General features: G+C 50.7%; 1 protein-coding gene and 1 long non-coding RNA gene across 8 annotated transcripts in view; both read left to right on the top strand.

The window, feature by feature from the left end:
• Positions 1-21849, top strand: part of RPS6KA2 (ribosomal protein S6 kinase A2) — a 345125-nt gene that overhangs the window by 253219 nt on the left and 70057 nt on the right. For all 7 annotated transcript variants that reach the window (XM_035712790.2, XM_049114343.1, XM_025422731.3 and 4 more), the window contains 4 exons: positions 2866-2947; positions 14892-14972; positions 17107-17186; positions 20623-20729. In XM_035712790.2, coding sequence (XP_035568683.1) covers positions 2866-2947; positions 14892-14972; positions 17107-17186; positions 20623-20729 — 350 coding nt within the window. The remainder of the gene's footprint in view (positions 1-2865; positions 2948-14891; positions 14973-17106; positions 17187-20622; positions 20730-21849) is intronic.
• Positions 2956-10579, top strand: LOC125755771 (uncharacterized). The gene is made up of 2 exons (XR_007413074.1): positions 2956-8906; positions 9108-10579. It is a non-coding gene; the product is annotated as an uncharacterized LOC125755771 (long non-coding RNA).

The raw sequence follows: 21849 nt of genomic DNA, 5'->3' as shown, positions 1-21849 counted from the left end.
GTTTGTGCCCTAAGCACCGGCTCCATCAGGTGCCCTGCCTGTCCCCAGGGTCCCCCCCGCTGCGGCGCCCATGGTGCGCCCAAGGCCCGGCACCTGATGGGGGCTTCGCGAATGCTGTGAGAATGGAATGTCTTCCAGTTCTTTTCAAAAATAAAAGTAGAACTCTTTTAATATACATATAAATAGCCATCACTGTCAATCATCTTATTTTTAAAAGCCTGAAATACAACAGAGAAGACGGTTTCATGTGTGACTCTCCACGCAAAATTTGATGTCAGTTATGCTCCTCTTAGTGGTCGGCAGCCCGCGTGAACTTGGTTTCCAGTATGGGTTTCCACTCATCCCCAAGCTCGTACATATGCTCTCACATATGTTCACGTGTGCATCATGCACACCCTCCTGACAGTGCAGGGGGAGAGGTGGACAGTGGGATGAACATGCAGGCAGGAAAGGTGGTTTCTGGATATGGCACATTTTGAAAGAAAGGTTTTATTGTTGCTACTGGTCGTCTGACTCTAAGAATGCCCTGCCCATCTGGGGCTAACCAGTAGGCTTCACTGTAAAGAGTCAGTAGGTTAGTGCCCCCCAGCTGAGGCTCATGGGGGACTTGAGCCAGGAGCCCCCGGCTCTAGCTCTGCGGTGACCCTCTGCTCCAGAGGTCACAACCCCTCGCTGCTAGAGTCTCAGCTGTTTCGCCGGCAGCCCCTTCCCTGCCCCAGACACCCCATCCCTCACCCTCACAACTTCAGGACACAGCTTCCTTTCCTGGGTGCTGGGCACCAATGCTCAGGTCCTGAGTGGGACCCCCACCCTCTCCAGGATGCTCACTGGGCTGCTGCTCATGACCTGGATCCTGGCTGTCCCCACGTGCCCACACCAGCCTGGGGAAAGGCCTTGGAGGCATGAGGGGATCCACCGTGTGACCAGACATGCTGCAGGGCACATGACTTCCCATGAGTCAGAGGGCTCAGAATGTCAGACACGAAGTTGTTCTCTGCACACCCACCCTTCTGACCGCAGCTGGTGCAGCTCTACTGCCCGTCGGGAGGCCCGTCCCCAGCAGAGCCCTCGTCGATGTAAGCACAAGACTGCAGGAGGCCTGTCGGCACAGAAGGCTTGTCCCCAGGGCTCTGCAACACAGCCAGGTCCATCCAGCCAATAAGCGCAACCACAAGGACACATGCACACACCTAGACACGTCCTGTGTCCCCCAAAGATGAATATCAATGCTCAGGGACAGAATAGTCCAAATCCAAAAGAAAAGGGGTAACCGACTTCTGTCCGTGGTTGCGTGGGCCCCCACTCCTGGAGGCAGCATCCAGGGCCAGCCTGTCCCTCCCACCCCCATTGTTCTCTGGGCCAGAGGAGGTCAGTGCTCATTGGCACTGACCCCGGTCTAGGGAGAGAACTGTGACCCAAATGCCGGCAGCGGTCAGGAAGGAGCAGGACAGGGGCTGTCCTGGGGCCAGGACACACTCGGGGTCAGGAGGCAGTGTGTGGTCCCCAGGGCACACGGTGAACCCAGGACAGACACCGAGAGTGTCTGGTGAGGAAGGCAGACCTTCTGCTCAGGAGACCCCGTCCTCAGCCGTTCGCTTCCCCTTTGCCCTCCTCCCCAAGTGGGGAGCTGTGGGAGCCAACCCCATGTGCTGGTCTGTGTCCTCTGTCCCCACCGTGACCCTACAGCCCCACCCCCAACCCCATGTGCTGGTTTGTCTTCTGTCCCAACGGGTGACCCTGTATCCCCACCCGCCAACCCAACACCTGGTGGAACTGGCTTCCCCTGGAGACAGGTGCAGTAGCAGGTCTTTCTGGCTTCATGAGGCTCCATGAGGCAGGCATTTTGGGGAGTGGGTGGGTCATTGTCACCCTTGTGGTGGCGCCTCCACTGATAACAAGCATCACTAGCGTGGTGGTCTCTAATGCCCCAGGAGGGTGTGTGTGTGTGTGTGTGTGTGTGTGTGTGTGTATTTATCTTACTCTTTCTGTTCAACATCATGCCTATGACCCTAAACTCACTCAGCCCCTCAGTTTTCTTTTTGATTTTCCTCAATGTGACATCTCAAAATGTGTTTCAAAAATGTCATTAAGGATCCACACAAGTATATCTAAGAGCCATTTAAAAACTAACTCTATTTTTTAAAAAAAAGAAACTAACTGTATCTATAAATTTAACTCTGCCAAAGCTAAAATTTAGGTGAAAAAGCTCAAAATAAGAGAACTCAGCTTATCTTGAGAATCAGCGTCTGTTCATGTGATTGGCAATAACTATCAAGGTAGACGTCACAGCGGGGTTTTACAAAGGGATATTTAGAATAAACCAAATGATCTCTCTTAAAATTTCTGGGCGTTTTTTTGTTTTTCGAATTGCCTGGCCTTTATTTTTTTCCCCAGAAGAGTGATATTACCCATGCTAGAAAAGGTTTAGTGGTACCAAGAACAAACGATTCTTCACACAAACACATAATGCTGTTTTGTGTCCTGGATGAAACCTGTCCTGGCAGCCTAGATGTTGGAGAAAATTTTGTGTTTAAAATTTCCTCGGGCAGCCCTGGTGGCTCAGCAGTTTAGCGCCTGCCTTCAGCCCAGGGCGTGATCCTAGAGACCAGGGATCGAGTCCCACATTGGGCTCCCTGCATGGAGCCTGCTTCTCCCTCTGCCTGTGTCTCTGTGCCTCTCTCTGTGTGTCCCTAATAAATAAATAAAATCTTTATAAAAAATAAAATAAAATAAAATTTCCTGATAGCATATTTATTTCATTGGATTTTTCCCCTAAACTCCCTTGTATATCCCCTTGTCAAATCAAATAAGGAAAATGAGTTCAACGTCCTCCCAATTCCCGATGTTGTGTGTTCTCTTTGTCAGGTGTTCCTGGTGAGGAAGACCAAGGGATCTGACACTGGGCAGCTGTACGCAATGAAAGTCCTTAAGAAAGCTACCTTGAAAGGTGAGGATCTCGCCAAGGGGCTGGCTGTGTTTGAGACGTGCGGCTGCGGCCTGAACTGTGCCTGCTGTTTGCATAAATACACTTTCTGTTTAGTATTGCACGATTTCTGAAGCTGCTTCTAAAGGAGTGTATCGGACACGTTACTCTCTGATGATAAGCGGTACAAACATTTCCCTGAACATTTAACATATCCCTGCAAAATTCCCACAATTTTCAGAGAGGAGGCTGTATTGCACAAATAGCATTCCCCCACCTATGTCCTGCTGTGGCATTTGGAAAAAAGCTCAATGAGGGCGAAAGCAGAAGCAGGTCGTCTGGCTACATGTGGACCACAAATCAGCCTGAATCCTCAGCCAGACTGGATTGCTCGTTTTCAAACAAACCACGATTCCCAGCTGTGTTGCTTCCCTTTTGTGGCTGGGTTTCAGAAATACAGTCCCGCACCTGATTCTAGTGCTCCTCAATCCCACCCCCCAGTGAAGCATAAGCCCTAAACACAAGGCCAAAAAAAACTGCATCCAAGATCACCATTCCTGGCTCCTGGCCTCATAGCTGACAGCACCCAGGAGCTGAGCGGGTGCTACTCTCTGATCCCCGCCCACTGACTCTGTTGGTGACAGTGTAAGATGTCCCGGCACACACACCAGGCCCTGGGCAGGTGCAGCAGAGGCTATTGGTCATACACACTCATCACGCCCTGGGGAGGAGGCCATGAGGGCCATGCTGGGCTCTGCCGGCCTGCGCTTAGGAGCACAGCCACCGAGGCCGGGCTTGAGGAGGCCGGCTTTGTAGTAACAGGAAGGCAAGGTGGCCCCTGGCTCCTGTGGAGCATGTGCTGGGCCTGTTTGACTCGTTCTGTAAGCCAGCAGGGAACTGAAGCCTGCTGAGGACCAGATGGGGTGCAGCTGCAAGGTGGGGGGCCTTTATCGCAAGGTGGGGAGTTGTCAGGGGCTGGGGGCCCCCAGTTAGGCCATCGGACTCCATGAGGCTCAAAGACGTCAAGGCAGCATGTGAATTTTTAGGTCTTAAGACACAATGTTGTCAGCAAGTGCATTCAGTGGGCAATTCAAGCGATACGCCATTCTCTGCACACATGTCACTTCCTGTTGGCTGGCAGATAAGATAACCAGCAATAGAGGGCAGGAAGTGCGTGAACCAGATACAGACTTGCCCATTCTAGGTATTCAAAAGAGAACAAGTGTTCTTCCAAAGGAGGTTGTTCAAAGATGTGACCCTAAACGGTTCTTTCCCTTAAGTCACAACTGTTCCGTCTTCCCTTCAAATATGACCTCACTGTCCCCTGTCCTGGAAGGAGAGGGAGGAAATGCAGGGGTGACACTATGCACTATGCACTATGTCTATGCACATGCTCTGGAGGCATGAAGTCAAGTCAATGAGCTAGAATTCGCTCTGTTGAACCTGCTGCGAAGCCTGTGCTCCATCAGCATCAACCGTGACCTCTCAGCTTGTGCCAAGCACTCCAGCTCGGTGATTCACCTTCCATGGATGCACGTCTCCACATTTGTTTATCATCCAATCCAGCGTCCTTGAGAAAGTGCTCTGGACACAGTATTCCACGGATCAGACAGGATAGAAAGCTGTGTCCACAGAACGATCATAATATCATTAAACACCTGAGCACCTCCATCAGGACAGGACCATGCACATATGGGCAGGTAGGAGATACATGTGCCTGTGGAAAATATGCCAAAAGGAACATGGTCATAGGATTATCAGTAGTGTTGCATTTTCTTCCCTATACTCTAGATTTCAAGTTTTCAATAAAAATAAAACATATTTGACTTTTTGTAATGTAAAATTATTAGTAAAATACTTCGGAACAACGTGCTTGACTATGGAAAACCATTAGTACAGAGTGAGAATGAGCCATATAAGCATCTAAGAAAAGGGAGATTTCCCGCGCCCTGGTGCTCCTTTAAAAGCCGTCTTTCAAACTAGACGTTATTTGACACCCTTTGACTGCTACGGCTTTCCATAATGGCCCATCACAAAATAATAGATTTTTTTTTCCCCCAGAAATACAATTGGGATTTATTTTCTAAAGAGAAAGTGAGAAGATTTACAAAACAGTGCCTCAGGTGAGGTGGTCCTTGGACCCATCGTAGGAGGACGTGCAAGAAGGAGGCCAGGTGTCTGCAGGCACCACTCACCACATCCCCTGGGAGGGGACGTCAGCCCTCTCTGAACCCCCCTCTTTCCTCATTCGTCTAGGAAGAGGTTTGGCTCAAAGGGTGATTTTTTTTAAAGATTTTTTTAAATTTATATATTCATGATAGACACACAGAGAGGGGGGCAGTGCAGAGACACAGGCAGAGGGAGAAGCAGGCTCCATGCCAGGAGCCCAACACGGGACTCAATCCCAGGACCCCAGGACCACGCCCTTGGGCCAAGGGCAGGCGCCAAACCGCTGAGCCACCCAGGGATCCCCTCAAAGGATGATTTAAATCAGCTTGAGCTGCACCACCTCTGCATTCCATGAGCCCCAAGTTCTTCAGATACTCTCCACCTTCTCGTTGGCACCGGTTTGCAAGCTGATTAGTCATTCTGAAGAATGTGCGAGAGAAACAAGGACTGCACCGTGACAGTGGCAGTGATGCTCCCCGCTCGCCAGCGGCACCGAGAGTACAGACAGCCCCCCCAGAGCGCAAAGGCAAGGAATTGCAATAGCGAAATCACGTTGAGAAGGTAAACATGGAAAGGGGGTGGAGGACTCGCGGAAGTCATTGTAAAGCGCCGGATTGTTTCTCAAAAACATGGGTGACTGTCGTGTGTGCGGAAGAGAGAATTGTTGTCAGTGGAATTCCAAATAAGTTGACAGAAGGATAATAGTCCCTGACAGCTCTATTTTATCTTTAAAGAAGTTTGGAGCTGTCAGGCGCCTGCCCCCTTTCGTTTAAGGAGGTGGCGCATCACTTGTAAGGGAAATGTCAGCTGCTCAGAAGCTGAGGGTGTGACAAGCTGGCAGTCCCCCGCCCTCGTCTTCCAGCACCTTCTCCGCGCCTCGCAGGGCGGTGCTGCCTGCCTTCTGCTGGCTTACGGACCCTTTGCAAATGTTCCCCTTCTTCCCTAACTCTGTATTCGTTACTCAACACCCTTGTTACAGTAACAATTCCTTATCAAGTATTCCAAGCATAAGGAGTCCAGAGGTTGATGCCCCACTCTGTGTTGTAAGGGAATGGGGCTCGGTGGCCGTAACCACGGTCCCCAGCATGCGACCAGGAACGCAGACAGCCTGGTGTCCATCCCCCGGGTACCGAGTCCATATGTAGGGACTGTGACCCACGTCAGTAACAGCGGCTCCTGAGCTGGGCCACCCCTGGAATCGCCCGTGGGACCTCTGTAGGATGCGGCTGCCGGGTGCCACCCCCAAGTTCTGAGTTGGGTGGTCTGCGTGGGTGTCAACATGAGAATTTGTCACCCCCAAGGGAAAGGACCCCGATACGGTGGTTGGGAGCATAAACCTGGGCCCTTGGGCTCATCTCGTGTCCCCCCTGTGGGCTGTGTCATCTTCATGTCCTCCTACTTAGAAAGGGGTGATGCCATCAGAGTACCTGCCTCCTGGCGTTGTTGACATGAGAATTAAATTCACCGAGTGTGTCGGACGTCGCAGGCCCGGCGAAGGTCAGTGTCGGGTGTCCTCAGCTCTGCTCCTTTTCTCCGTGGACCTAGGAGAGGTATTGGGGCTTTTCCTGGCTAGTTTTGGGAAGGTCTGATGGTGTGGGGGAGTGAAGGGGAGGTGGGACATCAATTGCCATCTCCTCAGGAAGGGTTCCGGCTTCCTCCAGCCCCAGGCCTGCGGCTACCACCACGTTCATTGCCACGAAGGACGAGCCTGTGTCGAGGCCCCGGCAGGGCTCAGGTGTGGCTGTGTCCCCTTTCACCGGGCCATCCTCCACCGTGCGGAAGGGCTTTGTACGTGAAAGGTTTCTTTGCAGTGATGGTTTCCTGGTAGGACTCCACCAAAAATTAGTTTGGCCCAATTTTTCAACCATCTTCCTTAGAAGTTGACTTTCTAAGCCCAAAGGTAGGCATTCCCTGCTTTGAAGAAAGTCCGTACTCTGTCCATCTGAGGCTGAGGGGGAAAAAATCCATCATTCTGGCAAAATCTCTGTCGAGCCAGTTACATTATTGCAGATGGGTTCACAGCAGCGGTGGGAGGGCCGCCGACCACGAGGATGGAGACGTGGACCCGGCTGCCGCCTTCTGAGCTCGTCGGATCACTGGTCGGGGCTGTTTCTGCTAATCGTCTGTCTTCTCTATAAGAAGTAGAGCTGCGAGGACACCGCTCGGACTGTGAGCAGAGGCACGGGGGGTGCAGAGTGCGTGGTGGCCGGGACGGACACAGGCTTACATTCGTGCTGATCATGGCCTTGGAGTAGTCCTCGGCCGACACGGCCCAGGCGGCCTCAGACCTCAGAAGGCGGTTGCCAGCACCGTGACGTTTATTCCTTTTCTCTGACGCCGATAAGCTTCGTTTCAAGACACCGACTGGCTCAGAAACTGAGCTTCAGTGAGCGCCTTAGTTTACACTGATTTTATTTCCGGGCAAAGTCATTAACGTCATTAGGCTCACATTTGGATAATTGCAAATTCTGGGAGTGGGGGTGGGGGTGGGTTTAAGTGTCCCTACTGGTAGTCCTCCTTGTACCAATGAGGACACTGAGGCCAGAGCAGTGAAGCCACAGTCACGACCGTCCCACGGTTTGCAGGCTGTGGAGTCAGAACCCGGTGCTCCTCCTGTAACAGGCTCCGGGGACCCAGTCCTGTCCCCTCACATGCCCAGGCTGTGCATCAGGAATCCACGGCCGGCTAATTGTCCTCAGGCATTCACTATTCGGGGGCTATTTTCCCAGTGCGTGGTCTGGGACAAAAGGTAAAATGAGTGACTCCCCCTTAAGCCTCCCTGGCTTGTCTTTCTTGGGCATCCTGGATGCACCTGCACATCCATAGGGAACAAGCACGTTATCCTACAGGGCCTGTGTACTTTGGGGTCCTTTATCTGTTTTTTTTCTACCAGAATTGTGTTTCTTGGATTGTGGATGGGTTAAAAAGCAGAAAGTAGATGATCATCCTTCCTTGTCATCTTTAATGCCTGTGCAGTATAAATGCAGAAGAGAAACAGGCTGAAGATTCATCCACAAAAAGATTCTTTGGTCAAGAAGGGACTTGAGAAACATGCCTTTCTCTCTTTAAATAACCTGGTGTAGAGAAAAAGACAAATCTTGGGGAGTCAGACCTCATATGGCCACCAACATGGTTACCATTTTTAATTTTTATTATTTATGGTTTTCTTCCTTTCTATTTTCTCTGGACTAAAGAATGGTACAGAGTTTTGACCACCAAACATTTAGGAACACAACTTTTCGTGGGAGCATAGTTTTTGCTTTGAATTTGACCTCTGAAGGTTATAATGTATGGTGTGAGGACAGATTTTAGCCTGCATCCAGGAGACGGCTTGGGGTATAATTTCAGACCCAGGAGATTTTGTGAGCAAGGGAAGGAAGCAGTGAGCAGCGGTCAATTCACTGAGCAGAGCCTGAGCTCGCCACCCACCTGCGCGTGGACTCCAGTGCTACATGAGCATCTCGGACTGGCTCTCTCATGCTGCACGGGCCATTTCTCAGAGACTTCTAGTGACTTGTAGGAAGGCAGGGATCATGTGCCAAGAGGCAGCCCGAGGTTCAAAACCTCTCTGCTCCCATGTGCCAAGCCATTAGGCTGGCCAGCAAAACCAGGCCTTGCATTTTGGTTTCTCACTTGATGGGACATCTCAAAGGACCATGGATATTGAGATATTTTATTACCATTGAAAGGGGCATGAGCCAACTTTTAACTCCTAAAACTCCAGCACAGGCCAAGTGGTTGAGTAAAAAAAAAAAAAAAATTAACAGGTTGGAATGTCCTAAACTTTAAATTCCTCATGAGCACAAAGAAATAGGTACTTCTTTTTTTTTTTTTTTTTTATTTATTTATGATAGTCACAGAGAGAGAAAGAGAGAGGCAGAGACATAGGCAGAGGGAGAAGCAGGCTCCACGCACCGGGAGCCCGACGTGGGATTCGATCCCGGGTCTCCAGGATCACGCCCTGGGCCAAAGGCAGGCGCCAAACCGCTGCGCCACCCAGGGATCCCAGAAATAGGTACTTCTAAAGTTGTTTAAAGGAGAGTAGGTCTTGAACGTCATGAAGATATGTTGGTCTGATCCAAAAAAAGAGTTCCAAGAAAGTAGCTTTAGTTTTGTATCATGTGTCATGTCCACCAGGATAATCCCACAATGCACCCCCTCCCCTATGTTTCTGGGAAGGAAACCGTGCCCTTCATAGTAGGATGAATTTGTGTTCATCTCCACATTCATCTTAGCACTTGGGGCCGCCACAGGCCATGATGGCTGAAGGACACATGAAGGTCACAGCTGGCACCAGGGGATGCAGATTGCCTACAGAGCAAAGCCAGTCATGAAAACCACATCCCCCTAATCCTCCACATTGCAGGGCAGCTACAATACAGAATTGGTTTGAAATACAAAACAAAACTTCATTTACCCCCAATACCTATGGTTTATTAATGAATCTCAAAATAGCTTAGAACATCCTTCTTTTTATATCCGTAGTAGCAAGCCCCACTCAATCCCAGACTCACCTGTCAAATACCAGGAGCAAAAATCCCAGGGAGATAATGGGGCCTGACCCCAGATTCTGCACCAGCCTAGAGCTGCCCAGCGAGACGACTGCTGGCGTTCCTCTCCAGCAGGCGGGATGTCTCGTGTCTCAGCTCACGACATCTCTCCCCGGTTCTGACTCCCTGACGCCATAGCAATCCAGGGATGGAGGAAGCACCTCTCTGAGCTTTCTTCTTTATGCATCTAAATCTTAGGAATCAAAATCTCTCAGCACCCTAAGCTGTCCCAGAGGCAGCCTGAAGACAACACAGACAGTGACCCATTTGCTGTCCATGCCCGTGTCTCTTCATGCAGGGATACTCTGTGGCTGCGAACCAGGTGGCCGAGCTGGAGGTATAGGCCCTTCCCGCCATCCCTGGTTCTGGCCCGAGAGCAACCAGCAGGGCCAGAAGAGGCATTGATGAGGGTGGAGCGTGGGCTCTGCACGCCTGAATGGAATCCGCAGACCTGGGGATCGACGGGCCGGCCCCTCAGGACGCCGGCTCCTGCCTCTTGTCTGCAGCTGAGGGGTCCTGCTCCGTGTAACCACTGCGCTTCCACATCTTGTTAGCTCACCGTGCGGGTCCCCGGACATGGCACCGTCGGGGATGCAGTCTCAGCACTGACCAAACCAAGCCCCGTGTGAACACAGCCTGTTTCCCGGCCCCGGGGAAGGACCCATGCACACCTGGGAGTCATGGTCACAGCACACGTGTGTGTGCACATGTCCCAGCTGAGCTGTTCCCTCTGTCTTCACAATCGCTCAGGGCTACTGCATTCACGGAGGCTCCTGGCCCTCTTTCTGTTTGCCCCATGCACCTCTACGCATTTTGCTGCCTTTTGCTGCTACGATCTTTTGGATGGCCAGTCTGGGGACATTTGAAGCTCATCTCTCCCTTGTCCCTCCATTATTTCTCCATTGCTTTTATTAAACAGATTCCCACCTGGACATCAGATGGGCATTCCTCTTTGTTATTATTTTTATGGATTGATTGTTTTTTAACCTTTAATTCTTTAATCGATCTGGGATTTATTTTTGTGTAAAATATAGGGAGGAAATTTTTTTTCTGCTATAATTTAACAGTTCCTTGGAAATTTAATGTAAGATCTTTTTCTGATTTTTTCACCAGGCTTCTTAAGGCCTCTGGTTTCCGTCACCAACCCAGTATTCGGTTATGTAGCTAAGCAGTTTTCCTCATGCCAAACAGATCTGAAACAGTAGTAGTAAGATCGGTCTGTTTAGATGATTTTTAGATGCTCTGAACCAGCGTGAAAGACCAAACTTCTCGAGGAGATGGCTAGGTGGGTGTGGGAACACAGTGGCTCCTTTCCTTAGCTGCTGTGCTTCCTGGGATCTCCTCAGGGGTGGTGAATGGAACAGAGACCTCTCCCAGGAGAAGACGCACCAGGGGGTATGAAGCCTGCCGCCTGCAGGCCCTTGTCAGCCTGGCCCGCTCCACTGAGATACAGGACACCTCCAGGAGGCCGGCTGGATGCATCAATGAGCTCCTCCCTGTGAGGAGGCAGCCCAGGCCTGGGGCGTGGTGACGCATGTGGGTCCACACGGCAGGTAACATTCGGAAGGACAGTCCTGTGGCCTTGCTGTCACTCACATGACATGCCTGCAGCTGATGGCTCTGCTGTCTTGAGCATCTGAAGTGTCCCCCTGCCCTCTGGCCACCAGCCCTGGCTCTCACACCACAGAGAGGGCCTCTGGGACTCCCCTCACTGCCATCTCCACACTGCAGCCCCCCAACTCTCACTTGCTGGGGGCAGAGGGGGCAGCTTTGCTTGCTCATGCAGCATAGAGAAGACCCACAAACCACAGATGGGGAGTGAGCAGGAGGACAGGGCTCAGAGGAGAAAGAAATTCGAGGTCAGGCGGTGAGAACTGTGCTTTCGCCATCCCGTTGTCCCGTTTCCGAGGAGTGAGGGGACCAGCCCTGTCCCAGGGTCAGTGTTGTCTCGCCTTACGAGGAGCCCATGCTCTGCCGTCGGCGCCACCACCACGCCTGCCATCCTACAGCCTGTTTTCTGTTTATGTAGAAAAGAGAAAGGACACTGGCTAAGGCCTTGCTCACTTGACAGTGACTCACAAATGATAAACAGGAAAGGCAAGACTCAGTTCTGCAACACAACCTCCTAAAGAGCTTGCACGCAATGACCATGACCAATGAGGAAAACAGGGTCTGAACTCGGGGCTCACGGCTCAGCGATACAGGCTGCATAAGTAAAAGGCCCAGTGACTGTCTCCGCTCTGAGTGCTGTTCCCCTTCCATCTCCCGGGGGTCTGTGGTCTCTGGGCTAGAGTCTATTTGTAGCACGGATGGGGCACTGCGCCCCTGTGGGATGCACCAGCCCTGGCCTGGAGCACCGCTTCTCTCCACAGCGAGCCTCGTCTGCTCTCCCATAAATGCAGGGTTGCATGGCATGCTCCCCAGGGCCCTGTGAGCAGTGATGTCCCGTTCCATTGGTCCAGCCAGCAGAGGACCCACTGTGTGTCACCTGGAGCATGGACGATGACAAGCCAGACCCCACACCCATTGCCTGGTGCTTTGGTCCTGGGGTCTGGGGGCTGTAGGGGTGTAGGGAAGGCCAGGCCCAGTAGGTGCCACGGGGTGGCCTGTAGCTCTGCCCATGGCCCTCTCTACTGACTTGTGGGCCTTTTAGAGGCCAAGGGACACCGAGGTCACTGTAGTTGCCAGGGTCTGGTATTGGTGCGGGAACAGACCAGCAGTGGAACAGAAGAGGAAGGTCAGAGAAAGCCCCGAAGTTTTCCCCCGTAAAGCCCACCCTGCAAAGGAACACAAGCACCGTGTACTGTGGGGGATTCACAGGCTGCCTCCTCGTTCCCATGACGACCCTGTGAGGTGGGTTCCAAAGCCAAACCCCCCTCTAAGCAACAGCTGGGATGCAGGATGCATGCTCTGAGGCCACTGTGCCCCAGCAGGCCCCCCTGCCCCCCCAGACAGGCAGGCAGCACACAGCCCCTGTGGGCGGGGGGGGGGGGCAGGGGGGCTCCAGGGCATGAGGACCTGAAGCAGAAGCAAAGCCAATGTGAACAAAGGGGAAGGTAGGAGGCTGTCCTGTGACCAGGAGTGAGACAGGACTTCTTTGTTCTCTGATTGTGGTAAAATACACATAACGTCGTATCGGTCATTCTAACCATTTGTAAGTGGCATCAAATCCACTCACAGCGAGTATAACCTGGTATAGCCGTCCTCACCACTGTCTATACCCACAACTGTGTCAGCATCGCAAACAGAAGCTCTTCCCAGCGCCTGGCTCCGTCCCTTGCTGTTTCTGGGAGCTTGACCACTGTAGGGACCTCAAAGAGATAGAGCCTTACAGTATTTGTTCCTCCGTGTCTGGCTTGTTTCACTCCGTGTAATGTGTTTGGGGTTCCTCGTGCTGTGGCATGCATCAGAATTTTATTACTTTTTAAGGAGCGATCGCACTCCACTGCCCAGATAGAGCGCACTTTGTTTATCTGTTCGTCATCGACAGACGCTCAGGCTGCTTCCACCCCTTGGCCGTGTGAGTAATGCTGCTGTGAACATGAGCGTGGGGTGTGAAGGTGTCCGTTTGAGTTCCTGTCTTCAGTTCCTGGGGATGTAAACCTAGGAGTGGAATGGCTGGGCCACGCGGCGGAGCTGCATCCACCTGTTTGAGGAGCTGGCACAGTGTGTTCCACTGAGTCTGTGCTGTGGCACATTTGACCAGCTCAGGCACAGGCATCCCAAGTTCTTGCTCCAACCTCTCCAATGCTTGTCATTCCCCCCACCCCCACTTTTCTTTTATTACAGTCATTCTTTGGGAAGCATTTCTTAAATAAAACTTTAAAATTGCACATCACAAGGGCCAGAACATAGATGGATTAAATGCCTGGGCCAGTAACGCAACACTTACACGGGTCACTCATAGGAACATTGGAGGAGATTCCCTCCCTCTGTTCACATGGGCGCCACAAGGTCACTGCCCCTGGTGTATCAATTTGCTTATGGGAATCTTAGGGTTATTCTTATTCTCAAGTGGTGGGCCTTTTTGGCCGGTTTATTTTTGCCTCAAAACTAATTCCAGCTGCGTTCCCAGATGGCTACACTTTGGACAGCGTCAGCACTAAAACCATTAATAATGTAATTGATTAAAACACACTAATGTTGGAAAAAATCCCTAGTGCCTGCGTATCCTCAGGGACAGAGAGAAGCAATCTTCTTCTTGATTTCCAGTTCTGCCAGAAATGAGAAGATGGCGATTTTGTGACCCTAAATGATTCAAGCAAGGATCATTCATATGCATATGCTAACACTCTTGGAGGAAGGAGTGTCAGGGACCCCAGCTAATACCAGATATCACCCTGCAGGTTACTCATTACTTACAAAGGGACATATGGGTCCTTACAGTAAGAGACTGGTGATTTGTCACTTTGATCAAATTTAGCATCACATAGAGAGGGTACTGCAACATGCACACCTTTCCTGTTGCAATCAGAGGTGCACAGCATCACCTAGGAGAGACTTTAGCTGAAAAAGACCCTTAGTCTTACGAAGCCTCCAGCCCTAACCTCAGTTCACAAGAAATAAAGGAGTTAGAGCCACCAGTTGAGCAACAATCAGACAAACCCAGAATATGAAACAATCTACAAGAAACTGGCCTGGCCTTCCCAAAAAGTCCACAAAACATTACAAAAACAAACAAACAAAACCATGGGATAGTTCTCTTCTGGGATAAAGAAATATAACAACCAAATGTGATGTGTGAACCTTGTCTGGATCCCACATTGGGTAAACTAACAGCTGTACATGGCATAGTAGGGGGGTGTTGAACATGGATTGGGTATCAGATGACATTGTGAAGTGATTGTTAAGTTTCTTTGAGGTGACAGTCGGGTCAGGGGTTATGTAAGAGATTGTCCTTACTCCCAGGAAATGCTGCTTGCACACATACCTAGGAGTCAAGTGTCACGGGGTCCATGATTTAGTGTTAGTTTTGGCTGCAGTGTGTGTATGTGTGGAGAGAGAGAGACACGCAGAGACAGAGAAGGACCAGAAGGAAAGCAAATGTGTCAGAGAGCAGACAGCTGTCGATTCCAGGTGGATGACTCAAAGGTGATCATTATCCTACTGTTTCAACTTTCGTGTCTACTTGGAAATTATTGCAACAAAACAAGGGGGGGGGGCAGTTATTTGTAGCTAATGTTTTATATTCCGAGTTCTCTAGAACACCATTCCTGCCTCTTGAAAGGCTGTGTTTTTCTGTCTTGCAGTTCGGGACCGAGTCCGATCGAAGATGGAGAGAGACATTTTGGCAGAAGTGAATCACCCTTTCATTGTAAAGCTTCATTATGGTAAATAGAGTAAAACATAACCTACTTACTACTTCTGTGGTTTTCCTCTCTGAGGGAGCAAAATGCCCTGTTTTAACCAGAAACCAAAGTAAGGGGCTATAGTTTGTTACTGATTAAATCATCATTGATAAAGTAGGAAAGAAAGAAAGAGAGAGAGAGAGAGAGAGAGAGAGAGAGAGAGAGAGAGAAAGAAAGAAAGAAGAAAGAAAGAAAGAAAGAAAGAAAGAAAGAAAGAAAGAAAGAAAGAAAGAAAGAAAGAAAGAAAAACTGACTCTTGGCCTAGATTGGAGTGAATCTATGACATATTTTTGTGTTGTTTTAAAGTAAAATGCTTTATGCCCAATAATTTCTTTAACCAGAATGGCATCGCCTTCTATATTTCAAGTGAATACTGTGTTTCAAGCATTTTAAAGAGAGTAGCTCACTGAACCCTCAAAACTTTCTTTCAAGGGAGGTCATTGTTTCCATGTCCTGGAAGAGAAATGAGACACAATCAAATGATTGTGATTCTTGTGGCCACAAAACTCGTTTGAGTTTGCTTTCTTCCATTTCTCTCCTCGGGGAAGCAGTAAGTGAAATCTTCAGAATAAAAATAATGAATGAGGGGCGCGAGACTGCATTCACGCTTACTCCCCTACTGAATAATTAGCATGAGGGAAGTATAGAAAATAAAACAAAACCAAAAAACAACAAAAAAACCCCAACCCACTTCATTGGTTTCAAAGCTCCAGGTGTGGGGGATTGTCCATGACATTTCAAATCAGAAGGAAGCAAAGGAGTAAGCTGTGCCCAGAGGTGGGAGGGCGGAAGCTTGTCACTCTCTGCTGGTTAACTTCTGATGATTACTAAGAAAACACCTCAGTCTTGCATAGAGAGTGTGTGGCTTATCCTTTCAAAGCTAGTTAGAGTGAATATGGGTGTGAAGTCGCTGGAAGGTGGCTGTGGCCGTAGGCAGGTGTCTGACCTGACTCATAGCAGCCCCGGGAGGTGGACCCCCACACACACAGCCACCTGTGCAGCCCCTGCTCGTTAGCCGCTGTCAGATCCAGTCCCATGTGTCATTTCAGCTGGCTTCCAGAGGATTTCCCTGAAGAACAGCTGAGCATCTTTCAAAGATTTTTTAAGCTGTCTTCCATGTCAGCTCTGTGGTTGATCAAACGACATTTGTTGTCCTTCTGCCCATCAAGCCCTAGGAGAGAGGATTTAATCCACACTTCACTTTATACGATTCTGACAAGGATTTTTTTAGTTAGAAGCTGTCTGTTTCTAAAACCCTAATACATAGAATGTTTCTAGTGTTTTCTTTTAGAAAATAAAAAGTTTTCAAGTTAGCTGGGATATCAGGACCCCCTACATCCGCACTTTCTGTCTATACAAAATAGATACCAGATGATAGATCATCAATAACATTGAACTGAGTATCAATAGTCAATAGTGGTTTGTTTCTCTCAACCCTCACATGCACGTTCAGCCCCCTTTGGGGCAAGGTACACCTGGCTAAATGGTGGACAAGACCAGAGACATAAACCTAGTTTGCGGTGATCAAACCTAGAACATGGGCTCCGCTCACCTTTAGTCTGATACATGGGGTCAACCGGTCACCAATGCTTCCAAATGATGGATTTCCTGACCTGGAGTTGCATAGAATGACATATGAACATATGACATATGACATTGCATATAATGACATATGACATATGACATTGCATAGAATGAAGGAAAGGAGGCTTGTCCACCCCGGGTTGGAGCCATCATCCGGCTGCTGACCAAACTCCTCACAGCAAAGCTGTTGGTCCAGTGCAACCTACGTGTGCCCAGAGCCCAGCATCAGCAGTGGTGACAGGAGAGCAGGTTGGAACTGCAGATAACGTGCCTCCATGTATCTTCCAGCCCCTCTGGGGTTAAAAAGGAAGAGGGAGCAAAGGAGAGGGGAAGAGCGAAGAGAGGTGACCCTCTAGACTCTCGATAAAGGTGGGGAACACAACAGACTCACTCCTGCCGGCCCTTTCCTGGAGTTCTGCCCCAGCAAGTGCCCCCCTCGCCCCGACCCGGCTCCAGTCCTGTTTCTGGAAAGCGCCAGCACCACAGCACATGTTCCGGGCCCCCTGGATGCCAACCCTCTCTCCTTCCACAGCCTTTCAGACAGAAGGAAAGCTCTACCTGATACTGGACTTCCTGCGAGGAGGGGACCTCTTCAGCCGGCTCTCCAAAGAGGTACTGGGGACAAAGGGGGATGGCGAGCACTCGGGGGAGGTCTGTGTGTGTGGTGTGCGTGCTGAGTGTGCACTGCGGGGGTGCGGTGTGTGTGCTGCCACTATGTGCTAACGATGTGCCTGTCCGTGTGTGTGAGACTGTACTATGTCAGTGAGTATGCTGAGTGTGAGAATGTGTGTCAGTGTGTGCTGTGTGTGCATGTGGTATGCATGCTGTCAGCATGTGTGAGAGTGTGTGTATGGTATGCATGCTGGGAGTGTGTGTCAGAGAGGATGTATGTGCAGTATGCGTGCTTTGAGTGTATCCATGTGGTGTGCATGCTATCAGTATGTGTGATAATGTGTGTGTCTATCAGTGTGCATGCTGTATGGGTGTGTGTGCTGCGATTATGCAAATGGTGTGTGCAACATGTGTGTCAGTGTATATGAGTGTTGTGTGTGGTGTGCATGCTTTGAGTGTGCATGTGGTGTGCATGCTGTCAGCATGTGTGATAATGTATGTGTCTGTCAGTGTGCATGCTGTATGTGGTGGGCGTGCTGCGATTATGTGTGCAATGTGTGTGTCAGTGTGCATGCTGTGTATGTGAGAGTGTGTGTGTGGTGTGCACGCTGTGTGTGTGCATGTGGTGTGCATGGTGTCAGTATGTGTGACAATGTGTGTCTGTCAGTGTGCATGCTGTATGTGGTGTGTGTGCTGTGACTATGTGCAAATGGTGTGCATGTCAGTAAGTGTGAGAGTGTGTGTGTGTCAGTGTGTATGCTGTGAGTGTGTGGTGTGCGTGCTGTGCTGCGGGGGTTACGTGGTGTGTGTGGGATGCGTGTGCATGGGAACATTGTGTATGTGCATGAATATGTCTGTTTGAAGAAGTGGCACGAGCCCTACAGAGAAGCCCTCTGTTGCCATAGGAAGACTTTCAGCACACGGCCCTCCCGGGGGCACCGTGCAGCGCCCCGACCCCCGACCCCTGACCCCTGAGTGCGGTCCCACGTGGAGCGGGAGCAGAGGGCCCTACAGTGGCAGCTGAGGAAGAAATCTCCCCATCTCTCACTTTCTGTCGGGTCTTCTTGCAGGAGGTCTCCATGACCGCAGACCACTTCTGGACCCGGGGCCTTGTCCTTGACCTCGCGGTCCTGTTATAGGAATTGTCCAGAATGTTACCCAAGGCCACACGAAAGCTCTCTGGCCCCTAGTTGATGTGAAGAGCTCTCTCCTGCCCCAGGCAGCAGTAGCACTGGGCTCAAATCCCAAGGACCCCATGCAGTATCCTTCCCCCATGAGCCCCCCCAATCCCAACCCCCGCCCCTGGGCAGTCTTACCTGGCCGCGCTCATCGGCCTGAGACAGTGCGTTCAAACCGCCCTCTCCCCTTCTCTCTCCCTCCCACTTTTTGACCGGGAGATCCTTCCATCCTGCGTGGACCTCCAAAGTGAACCACAGATCAAAATGGAGCAGGAGTGGGGGTCCCAGAGCCCGTGAGATGCTCTCTCCCTCCGTTTTTTAAGGGTCCCTCAGACAGTGCGCCATTGATATTTTGGGCTCCTTGCAGTAAAGTCAGATCCTAGTTCTACAAAGAGCCCTTCTGGAGCAGGTGTCTGTCCCTGCTTGTGCTCACATGTTCCCAGAGATGCAGAACGGTTGGCATCTGCCCATTTCTCACCTGATAAGTATTGATTTCCCCTTCCCCTCTCAGGCCATTTGGGGTTTGGGTTTGCCCAGCATGTGGCATGACACACCCCGTCGTTGGGCTTCTTGACCAAAAGGCAATAATAATTAGCACAAAGCCCTGTATGACCTCACGAGGGGAGCGTGTGTCTCCCACCACACCATTCATTCCAGAATAAAGGTAAAGTTGTCAAATGTGGGTGCACCAGATTCTCAGAAACAACATGGGAAAGTATCCTCTTTCTGCTCTCTCTTGGAGAGAGAAAATAGTAATATTTAATTGCAGAGTCGAAGAAAGAAGATTTTGTTGTCAATTAGAATTAGTAAGGGATTAATCTTGAAAGCTGCTCATTTCTGGGTAGGTCCCAAAGTATAACTGAAAAGGAAAGATGAAAACATTCACCTCTTTCACCTTGGAACAAGGCCACTGGACGGCATCCTGTCGTGTGTGGGCCACGGTACTGACTTCCTCCGAGGACGCACATCCGTGGGTGTTTCATTCCTATGCAGACACTATTTGTCATCTATACTTGGGGACCATACTGAGATGAGCCCTGGGTACTGGACAAGTAGAGAAATACGGTTGTGCTCTGAGCACGGAACCGCAGACAACCCATGGTGTTTCTAGACAGAAAAAGTCGGATTGGAGAGAATATGATTGCTAGCAGAATCTGATTAAAAGTAAATCCGTGGACTATGTTAACTGATTTAGAAAAGAAAACTAGCCAGGAGAGGTGCCCATTGAGCGCAGGAGATAGAGCAGGAGACTCCAAAGGCCAGAAGGGCAATGAGGGTTGACAGCCCCAGAGGTCACCACCCAGGACCAAGGGGCATGAGGCCCCGATGGGGGGTATCCCTTCTGTGGAATGGATGTGCTCCACCTGTTCCAGCCTGACGTCGTCACCATCCAGTTCCCCAAACAGCTCTTGTTCTAACTCTGTGTACCAGGCCGCCTGCTGCTTATGTGTTGATTCCTCATGTGTCTGCGTTCAGAGAGAGCTCAGTGATAACTTACCCTTCTAGTCTCTGTGACACTGATTTCTCACAGTGAATGTAAAGAATGGTTTGTGATGACAATCTGGCTTCCTAGTAAGGTGACTTTAAACAGTACGCGCTGATTATAACAAGCACCACAGGTACGAAAGTGTCCCTCGGATGATGGCTTTCAAGTGTGCTGGGCACCTGGCCTAGCATATGCCTCAGCTCACCTGAGCCAGGATGTCCGACTCGTGGACCCTGACACCCATGGGTCCCTCTCAGCCAGCCTCCCCTGGCTCAGGGTGCCTCACTGACTCTACACCACGTACTTGTTGTCTCCGGTAGAGCTCAGCCCACTTTGGGTAGATGGGAGGGAGTCGGGATGCATTCTCAGCAGCCCCTCATCAGGCCTTCGGGATGTTGAGGTGTCACTTCACATCCCAACGACCTATGTTAAAATATCAACCCAGAAAGACGTTCCCCCCCCCCAAGTGCTACATGATTCCTGGGTGGGGGAGGAGGAGGTGGAGGAGGGAATTAAGTGCCCCACTTACGAGCTAATTAGGCCATCTTGGTAGGGAAGCGCTCTCCTGCCTTCACTCCTCTCCAGACCATAAGGAAAACTCATTTTCCCGTTGTAAGAGCCAGCAGAGCATCTTGGGGGGAGCCTGTGATCTTCCACAGAGCAGAACTGACTCGAGTGCACTTGCGGGGCTGACTCACAACGTTCTCTGGCAGAGTTCTTCAAAACAAACCAGCCACAGAATAAGCCGAACGGTCTTGTTCTCTCTTCCTAGGTGATGTTCACCGAGGAGGATGTCAAGTTCTACCTGGCTGAGCTGGCTTTGGCTTTAGATCACCTCCATGGCCTGGGGATCATCTACAGAGACCTGAAGCCCGAGAAGTAAGTGAGGACACAGTAGGACGCTGCCTCCACACCCCACTTCTTGCCGCCCCAGCTGGTAGCTTCTCTGTTTGATTCTCTGTTTGATTCCCAGATGGGTGCCCAGAAAGGTGTAGACTGGGGCCATCCTCCTATGGGCACCTCCCACGCAGGTCCCATCTGCCCGCCCCTGAAAAGGTGCCCAAACAGGTGAGAGGCACTGGGAATGGCGTATCCATTCCCAGTGCCTCTCACCTGATCCTCGTAACAACACATCAGGGAAGACCAGGCTAGGGCCGTGTCCCTGCTGTTCCGGGTAAGGCTGGGCAGGTAGGGGGCATGCCCCCCACTCCTCCTTGCTTCTCAGCTGCCGCCTCCCCTACAGTGGGGAACTCCTCAGATGTGGCCACCTCAATACTAGTTTGCCTCTTCCGCTCCTGTCCCTTCTCTGCTGTCCACCTGCAGGGCTAGGAAGCCCTCGCCACGACTTCAGCCAGCCATTTCCAGGTGGCAAGTCAGATGAGCTTCTCAGAGAACTTTTCTAAAAGATTGTGGCACCTGTTTCCCCAGATCTTCTGATGAGATTTTGCGCGTCTTTGGCAATGATCATCCATAATGTTTTAGGACATTTTAGCAATCTATTCTAAATTAAAAGATTAAAGTCCCTCCAAAATCACAGTTTCCATGTGAGGTTTTTTTCTTATATTCTGTGTAGAGCAGACTCATAGGAGTGGGCCACGTGAAGAAGGTGATCAAGTGGGTGCCATTTTGGGTTCAGTAGGGTTGCTTGACCAGAGCCCCAAAGGCCAAGTCCCTGATGTTCTCACTCACTATTCACTGTCCTGTGAGACCATTCGATCCCACACATGGAGGGTGAGGTCCATGACTGCTGGTGGACAAGGTAGAGGCTGGTGGGACCTACCAGCTTTGGCCATAAGGCAGCCTGTACACTTGGGCTGACTCATCACCAAGGGCTCGGGCCATGGGGTTCCAGCCCATGCTCCACAGCCTTTCCTCCATCTACACCGAGCTGAGGAGAAGACGGCTCTTCTCTGATGCCATTTTTATTAGATGTGGTGGTCGTTTATGGGAAACATCTGGGCAATGTAGTGTCCATACATGGTACACTTGTCCAACACCA

Source organism: Canis lupus, chromosome 1, assembly GCF_003254725.2.
Source record: "Canis lupus dingo isolate Sandy chromosome 1, ASM325472v2, whole genome shotgun sequence".
Classification (NCBI taxonomy): domain Eukaryota; kingdom Metazoa; phylum Chordata; class Mammalia; order Carnivora; family Canidae; genus Canis; species Canis lupus.
The sequence above is the reverse complement of the archived record's forward strand: the minus strand, read 5'-3'. Positions and strand labels throughout refer to the sequence as shown.